The sequence below is a fragment of the Centroberyx affinis genome, unplaced genomic scaffold, assembly GCF_046629955.1.
Source record: "Centroberyx affinis isolate AG114_WGS23_722 - 3 ecotype Tasmania unplaced genomic scaffold, CSIRO-AGI_Caff_v1 ptg010307l_1, whole genome shotgun sequence".
NCBI lineage: Eukaryota > Metazoa > Chordata > Actinopteri > Beryciformes > Berycidae > Centroberyx > Centroberyx affinis.
In genome coordinates this window covers 5,934-15,000 of record NW_027284796.1, presented here as the reverse complement: position 1 = coordinate 15,000, position 9,067 = coordinate 5,934, and the positions used below count along the sequence as shown (strand labels likewise).

The following is a 9,067-nucleotide window of genomic DNA, read 5'->3' as shown; positions in this document are numbered from 1 at the left end:
CCATTCTTCCACTTTCCTTTCATTTGTGTCTATTTCCTTTCTTTTCATTCATTTTCCTTTCTTCCCTTCCCATCCCTTCATTCCCTTTCCCTTGCTTCTCTTCCCTTTCCTTTCTTTTCCTTTCCTTCCCTTTCCTTTACTATACTTTCTTTTCCTTTCCTTTCATTTATGCCACTTTTGTTTCATTTCCTCTCCTTTCTGTTTATTTTGCTTTCTTATCCAGTCCTTCTTTCATTTCATCTGTGTCCCTTTCCTCTACTTTCATTCATTTTCTTCATTTCCTCTCCCTTTACTTCCCTTTCCTTTTCTTTCATTTGCTTCTTTTCCTTTGCCTTTGCTTTCATTTCCTTCCCTCTCCTCTCCTTCTCTTTCATTTCCTTAATTTCCTTTGCTGCCTTTTCCTTTCCTTCCCTCTCCTTCCCTTTCATTTGGGTTCCTCTCCTCTCCTCTCCTCTCCTCTCCTCTCCTCTCCTCTCCTCTCCTCTCCTCTCCTGTCTCCTCTCCCTCCTCCTCTCATCCTTCTCAAACCCTGCAAAAAAAGGATAGAAAATCGAAAAAAGCTAGGCAGCGAGATGTGAGAAACAGAGAGAGGCGACAGAGAGAAGCCGAGACGTTCGCTTTGTTTTCTTTCCTCTCTGTGGAAATGACGAAGAATAGGGAGGGAAGAGGGAAGTAAAAGACCGTGAATAGTCAGAAAATGGGAACAGAGGGAAGAGGAAAGGGCAAAGAGGGAGAGAGAGAGAGACAGGAAGCAAAGATAAATAAAGATCTATTCTTCTGTGTAAATGGGAGCAATCAGGGAGTGCAGAATGTGACACAGGGGAGATGGAGAGAGTGATTTTCAAGGAACGAGGAGAGCAAGGGACTGAAAAGGGGAGAGAGAGAGAGAGAGAGAGAGAGAGAGAGAGAAAGAGAGAGAGAGAGAGAGAGACGCTATTCAGAGACACTTGCTGGAACCAGGATGCACTTTAACTCAACAGGAACATTAATTCTACTGTAAACCATGGGAGCTCAGTGACACACACACACATGTGCACACACACCCTTTCCCTCTCTCTCTGACACACGTACACGTACACACACACACACACACACACACACACACACGCACACAGCCATCCACGCTTATCCAGTAATAGCTGCATGTCTAAAAAGTCTAAAAACGAACTATCGACCTTCAGTGGGTTGACAGCCTCCTTCCCTGGGGAGTCTTTCTCATAATGCGTTTGTGTGTGTGTGTCTGTGTGTGTACATATGTGCTTGTGCATGGGTGTGTGTGTGTGTGTGTGTGTGTGTGTGTGTGGGTGTCTGTGTGTGTGGGGGTGTGTGTGGGTGTCTGTGTGTGTTACCACCAATCAATAACCCAATAAGACACTAATCATTCATCGATCCACTTTGGTTTTAAAATCCTTCCCACGTGAACAAAAGCCACTCTACACACTCACCGTCCATCAATCTTCCCTCTATCCATCCCTCTATCCCTCCATCCATCCAGTCATCCATCCATCCATCCATCCCTCCATCCATCTATCGTAACATGTTCCCATCACATTACATTCAGCACTAATGAGAGGGAAAATGAAAATTAAAAGTGGCGGGATGTGTGGGTGTGAATGGCAGCGGTTAACCTGACCGGTCTGCGTTTGGCACAAAAGCAACAGGAGGGGACTTTTGTCTTGTCTTTTGTCTTTGTTTTGACTTTTGGTTTTACAGTTCATTAATTTCCCCTGGTGCGACATCAGAGGAGAGCAGAGAGGAGGAAGGAAGGCAAGAAGGAAGGATGGAGGAAATGAGGGATGGAAGTAAGAATGGAAGAACAATGGCACAAATAAATTAAGGAAGAAATTATCAAAAGTAGGAAATTAAAAAGAGTGGGACATGTGGATTTGAGTGGCAGCGGCTATCCTGTCCACCGGCCACAGAGAGGGACTTTGTCTTGTTTTTTATAGTTCATTAATTTCCCCAGTGCAGCGTCTGAAAAGAGCAGAGAGAAAAGGAAGGAGGAGGGAAGGAAGGAAGCAAGGGATAAGCGAACAAAGGATTGAGGAAAGGAGGGAAGGAAGGATTCATCAGGTCAATGAAAAACAAAGCAGCCCTGTCTAGAAGGGAGAAAGGCAGGACAAGAGGAGGTGAGAGAGAAGGAAGGAAGGAAGGAAGGAAGGAAGGAAGGACAGAAGGAAGGAAGGAAAGAAGGAAGGAAGGAAGGAAGGAAGGAAGGAAGGGAGGAAAGAAGGAAGGAAGGATTCATCAAATGAATGAAAAACAAAGCAGCCCTGTCTAGAAGGGAAGGAAGGAAGGATGGAAGGAAGGAAGGAAGGAAGGAAGGAAGGAAGGAAGGATTCATCAGAGGAATGAAAAACAAAGTAGCCCTGTCTAGAAGGGAAGGAAGGAAGGAAGGAAGGAAGGAAGGAAGGAAGGAAAGATTCATCAAGTGAATGAAAAACAAAGTAGCCCTGTCTAGAAGAGAAGGAAGGAAGGAAGGAAGGAAGGAAGGAAGGAAGGAAGGAAGGAAGGAAGGAAGGAAAGAAGGAAGGAAAGATTCATCAGGTGAATGAAAAACAAAGCAGCCCTGTCTAGAAGGGAAGGAAGGAAGGAAGGAAGGAAGGAAGGAAGGAAGGAAAGACTGATCAGGTGAATGAAAAACAAAGTAGCCCTGTCTAGAACAGAAGGAAGGAAGGAAGGAAGGAAAGCTTCATCAGGTGAATGAAAAACAAAGCAGCCCTGTCTAGAAGGGAAGGAAGGAAGGAAGGAAGGAAGGAAGGAAGGAAGGAAAGATTCATCAAATGAATGAAAAACAAAGCACCCCTGCCTAGAGGGAGGGAAGAACGAAGCAAGGAAGGAAGGGAGGAAGGAAGGAAGGAAGGAAGGAAGGAAAGCTTCATCAGGTGAATGAAAAACAAAGCAGCCCTGTCTAGAGGGAAGGAAACAAGGAAACAAGGAAGGAAGGGAGGAAGGAAGGAAGGAAGGAAGGAAGGAAAGCTTCATCAGGTGAATGAAAAACAAAGCAGCCCTGTCTAGAGGGAAGGAAACAAGGAAACAAGGAAGGAAGGGAGGAAGGAAGGAAGGAAAGCTTCATCAGATGAATGAAAAACAAAGCAGCCCTGTCTAGAGGGAAGGAAACAAGGAAACAAGGAAAGAAGGAAGGAAGGAAGGAAAGCTTCATCAGGTGAATGAAAACAAAGCAGCCCTGTCTAGAGGGAAGGAAACAATGAAACAAGGAAACAAGGAAACAAGGAAGGAAGGAAGGAAAGCTTCATCAGGTGAATGAAAAACAAAGCAGCCCTGTCTAGCAGGGAAGGGGGAGAGAGGCAGGACTCTGTGTGTATAGTGGTGTAGAGTCTACTGTCCACAGCATCTCCTGGACTGTCTCTTTGAATATCAGGTGCTGAAAGAGGAGAAATAAACAGAAAGACCGTACGGTGGCGTTTCCCTCCAGCAGCTCGTGGGCGGTGATGGGCTTGTCCAGGCTCGGCTTGCCCACGTAGACGTCTCCGTCCTGGGGGAACGCTGACAGGAGGGAGAGCAGGGCCTCCGGGTTCACATAGTTATCATCGTCCACATGACAGAACCACCTGAGGAGGAGGAGGAGGAGGAGGGGGAGGAGGGGTCACATGCATTTGAACAATATCAAATCACTGTGAAAAAGGTTCCAGTTCCAGTAAGAACCCTTTTCCCTACAAAAGTCTTTTGAAGAACCCTTTCCTTCCAAAACAGTTTTTCAAGTGACATTGGTCAGACCAAAGTGATATTTATTCCTCGACCTGATTTTAGTGGAATTCAACTGATGCAACTTATTATTAAACATATTTATATTTACCACACATACACTACCCAGCATCCATTCACCATTAATGTTCCAAATATGAGAAGCTCACATGACAGTGACACTCGCTGATTTGAACTCCATCTTTGGCGGCCACCCCAACAGCTTTAACTACTTAACTTTGCTTGTAAACCTACTAGCTAACATCACACCATGAAAATTGGAATGGAAAAGCTTTCATGAACTGGATATAGGTTGAATCACTGTTGTATTATATCGGCAGTAGAGAGCAGCAAAATTTGGATTTTCAACACAATCTATTGCTTTGTAGGGCTGTTCGAATACAGAAATTTTGGAATCCAAGAGTCGGTTCCAGACGAAATTGTTCTTGGTTCTCGATTCCAAAAACTAAAAGATAGGGGGCACAAGCAGATCTTGTAAAATAAAAGTAAAATAAAAGTGTAATGGCAACGTTGTTTTGTTGTCGTCGTTTTGTGTGGTTTGTCAGTTTTGATGTTGCTTTTGTTGTCTTTTGTTGCAAATTTGACATCTTACATCTTGTTTACAGTGTAATTACATTTCCTTGGCATTGTCCGCCCATTGCTGCTGTGGCACCTAAATTTCCCCAAGGGGATCAATAAAGTGCTGTCTTATCTGATCTGATCTTGTTGTCATCTTTCTCTGAACTGCAATAGCGATGATATGTGTGATGCAGAATTAGGCAATTTTTTCTCAACAGTCGGCGACAGCGTCTAATACCTGGTCTAATCTCTCCCTCTCTCAGTCTTATCAGAATCACCACAGAAGAAGAATTCGGCTCTGGGATTCATTTTCTGTACTGTATGGAATCGACTCCACAGCTTTGGAGTCGGTGCTCGATTCCCAAATGCCTGGAATTGAAGAGTTGATTCTTTTTGGAATCGACTCCCAGCCCTGTTGCTTTGTTTAGTTGATATAAAACGTAGGCGGTCTTGGTTAACTTCTGCTTCAGATCTCTACACCCCTCTAACTTGTGTCCGTACGTCTTGCACTGTCCTCTTGCTGTGTGTCTGAGGTCCTGTTGTCCCTGTGCCATGTGTCAGTATATACTGTGTTACTCTGTTAGTCACTGAGCCGTTTGGGTCCTTCTGCCATCTTAAGGACCGTCCAAGCTGTTAAGGCTTAGTTCCAAATCAAGCACTCTCCCTGCAACAAAGGAGTCCAAACAACAAAGCTGGGCCCGGTACCAAACCCAAATGCTGTTTTGTTTCCTCTGCCATCTTAATGGCTGCGTAACAACACACGAGGCTTTGCTCCAAACCAAACAGCCTCTCCTCCTGCAGCCGTGGAGTCCAAAAAACAAAACCGGGCCCGGAACCAAAGCGAAATGCCGTTTCATGTCCCGTGCCATGTTAAAAAGCAGACAGGCGCAGCAGCCTTAGTCACACGCCACACACAAGCTGTTTAGCTTCATCGTATTTTCCACAAATCAAGAATATGACAAACTAGAATTTGGAAATCATTATCCAGTTTGTGGGTTCCATGATGCTGCACGCTGAAGTTGGATTGGTTTGGATCCAACGCAAAATGACACCCATACAGGAAAAAACTATTCATGCGCTTCTGTTCATTTGTACGCTTTTATGTAGCATCAATACACTTTCACTTTACATTCAAGGAACTTCCAATCTGTTTCTGTTGATTACGCATTTTCTCTCTCCCATCTTTCCTCTTATTCTGAATTTTGTACTATCCAATAAAGTAGGAAAGGCTATAAAATAATCTTTTCTTGAAGAACCTTGATATTTTTACTATATATGCGGTATTTTCTTTTCAAATATTGCGTTTGTCATACTCTCATATGCTTCTCATTGTTATAATTTGCATATATATATTGATTTTTTAAGAATTTTTAAAATGTTTTGTATCATTTTTCACCTTTCACAACAACAGTAGTTGTTGAAGGAGGGGAGAGCGGTACTAATTCACAGTCTGGGGATTAATACACATTTCACATTGTTTTCAGTCTCTATAAGTTTTGCTGCTCCATCATGATTTGCACATTTAATTCAAACATTTCTACTTAAAGTCATGATACTACATAATATTTTTTATATTAATAAATGTTCAGTTTGCTGCACTCTACTGCCAATATAACAGAACAGCGATTCAACCTATATCCAGTTCATGAAGCTTTTCCAAACAGCCGGTGTCTGGCAGCTCTTTCCTGGGAAAAATCCTCTGCCGCACAGGAAGTGATGCGTTTTACATTTCACGTTTGTTTGGATTAAATAGAGAGAGAAGAACTGGGTGGTTAGCATGAGCAGCGATAGCCACCAGACAAAGAAAAGAGAAACTCAAACTGCATCGACAGAAAATTCAAGCCCCGCCCACACTGTTTGATTGACAGGTGATCTGTGGGAAGTGCAGTGCAGAAACACCACAGCAATGACTCGGCTTTTTATTGACTTTGTATCCTGCTTCTCCTCTTTGTACCTGCCGCTGCGACGGCCCCAATTTCCCCCCCGGCGATCATTAAAGTTTCCAATCTTAATCCGATCGGTAAATCCAGTGTGAGCCGGACGATAGACGGCTCTAATCTGCCTCACCTCTTGTCTGAGGCCATGAAGCCGTCGTACTCTGCAGACATCTTGCAGGACAGAGCCTGCTGGCTGTGGTCTGACTGACAGTCTGTTACCACCATGTTGTAACCTGGATGGAGAGAGAGAGAGAGAGAGAGAGAGAGAGAGAGAGAGAGAGAGAGAGAGAGAGAGAGAGAGAGAGAGAGAGAGAGGGAGAGAGAGAGAGAGAGAGAGAGATTTGTTTTGGTCTATTTTTAATGGTGAAGTTGCATAAACAGAAATACTGATAGACAGTGGACAGCGGATGGTTCTGAATATACACACACACACACACACACACAGATTCAAGGGAGGGAATGAGATTCATTTTTCTGAAACGTTGATTAATTTTTAATCATGTTTTTTTTATTTTTTTATTTACAGCAAGAGTAACAACAATAGAAGTTCATGAACTAAATTGGCCGAGAGGGGGCGAGAGACAGAGAGAGAAGAAGAGAGATGGGGAGAGAGAGGGGGGGAGAATGATAGAGGGATGAGAGAGAGAGAGACAGAAAGAGGGAGGGAAGAGTGAGACAGGATGAATAAAAGAGAAAGATGAAGGGGAAGAGAGAGAAGGTGAGAGAAAGAATGAGGGAGAGAGAGGGAAAGAGGCAGAAAAAGGACAGAGAAGGAGGGAGGAAAGGCAAGGAAGAGAGAGAGAAGGGGAGAGAACGAGAAGAGGGTGTATGCAGGTAGAAAAGAGGAAGAAGAGATGGAGAGAGAGGGGGGAGTGAGACAGGAGGAATAAAAGAGGAGGATGAAGGGGAAGAGAGAGAGGGGAGAGAAAGAATGAGGGAGAGGGAAAGAGGCAGAAAAAGGACAGAGGGATGAAAGGCAAGGAAGAGAGGGAGAGAAGGGGAGAGAATGAGAAGAGGGGGAATGCAAGAGAGAGGGGGTAGAAAAAAGGAAGAAGAGAAGGAGAGCGAGAGGGAGAGAGAGAATGAATGTGATAGAGAGTATAGGGAAGAATGAGAGACAGGAAGAGAAAGAGAGGAATAGGAAGAAAAAAGGAACAGGGAGAGAGAGGGAAGGAGAGACAGAGATGGGGAAGAGAGAGGGGAAAGACAGGAGAGAGAGAGAGAGAGAGAGAGAGAGAGAGAGAGAGAATGAAAGCCTAAACACCACTGTCGTGGAAGGAAGGAAAGAGGAGGGAAGAGGGGAAGAGAGAGAGAGAATGAAGAAGGCAAAGAGAGAGAGAGAGTGTGAGAGAGGGAGAGAGAGAGAGAGAGAGAGAGATAAGAAAGATGAGCCCAAAAAGCTTGAGAGAGGGCAGCAACAGAGAGAGAAAAAGAGAGGATGAGGGCTACAAGAGAAAGAAAGAAAGAAAGAAAGAAAGAAAGAAAGAAAGAAAGAAAGAAAGAAAGAAAAAAGAAATATATATATATAAAGTAAACAGGATTCAAGATGGCCGCCTACCTCTTGACCGCAAGTCCTGATCCTCTGAGTCTGTGAAGATGAACGTCTGGTGGAAAAAGAAAAGAAAAGAGAAAGGGATTAAAACACATCGCCTTTGATTTCTTCTTCTTCACATCTGTAACAGAACATCCTGAAACCACCTTCATCAAGGAGAGAACACACACACACACACACACACACACACACACAAACGATCGATATCGTTGGGAATGGAGCAAATTCGATCTGACAAAAACAAGGTTCCCTACCGTGAGCTAAAAAATGAGTCATCGCACATAGACACAGAAAACACACACACACACACACACACACACACACACACACACACACCTACACACACACACACACACACACACTCACAGTCCAAGTGGTCATTGTGACCAGAGGAGGACTATATAGCCGAATCAATTTTTTCTTTGGCAGATATACGAGTCAAATAAGTCTCGAAACACACACACACACACACACACACACACACACACATACACACACACACACACACACACTGACCTACAGTAGGTGTTACAGCCTGTTCCTACTGAGAGGAAAGCTAAACAGGAACATAGATAGATAGATAGATAGATAGATAGATAGATAGATAGATAGATAGATAGATAGATAGACAGAACTGTAGTCCACCACTGACCTCTGCTGGCGTAAAATGGTAAAAACACTCTCTGAGAGGAACAATACTGTTTACTGTATAGATTCACACAGGAGCAGCAAATCTGATTTCTTTACGCTATGAATCTGCTGATTTGAAATTTGATGACAAAGAGTTATGTCAGAGTTTATTTTTGCCTGTGTGTGTATGCAGTGTTACATGCCCCGTTGCCACCATGGTGAAAAGACTTTCCATATCTAAGTTGACATGATTTCATGGCTTAAAAGTATTCTTCCTTCCTGGTTTGTCAACGTTAAACAGCTGAAAACCACAATCTAATGCACTGAATGTGTTATTTAGCAGCCTTTGCAGTATCCAAAATTACCTGCTTGACTCACCTGCCATGGGCTGCTAAACTAAAAATGATTACTTGGCAAGAATATTTTTTTCCACCAAAATACTGTGTATTGAACACAATTTGTCATAGAAATATGTCATCCTACCTGTTTTCAATGCTAAATTATTATTGCTATTCTCTTTGACTCAATTTCCCGTGAGATGGTAAATGCTAGAGCCATGAATATGGCTTCAATTCGACCCACAAGAAATATGACCCCCATTGGCCTGATGGTGGAGCTATAATAAAGGTAAAAAATAAAAAGTTTAAAGGGCTGTATCTCCCAC

General features: G+C 43.4%; 1 protein-coding gene across 1 annotated transcript in view; it reads right to left on the bottom strand.

Annotated features, from left to right (window-relative positions):
- LOC139640715 (beta-1,3-N-acetylglucosaminyltransferase manic fringe-like) overlaps window positions 1-7,822 on the bottom strand; it is a gene marked incomplete at its 3' end in the record, with an annotated part of 9,845 nt that extends 2,023 nt beyond the window's left edge. The window contains exons 1-3 of the mRNA XM_071514904.1: window positions 7,780-7,822; window positions 6,352-6,454; window positions 3,419-3,572 (exon numbers count right to left, since the gene is read on the bottom strand). Coding sequence (XP_071371005.1) covers window positions 3,419-3,572; window positions 6,352-6,446 — 249 coding nt within the window. The remainder of the gene's footprint in view (window positions 1-3,418; window positions 3,573-6,351; window positions 6,455-7,779) is intronic.
- Window positions 7,823-9,067: the final 1,245 nt, after the last annotated feature.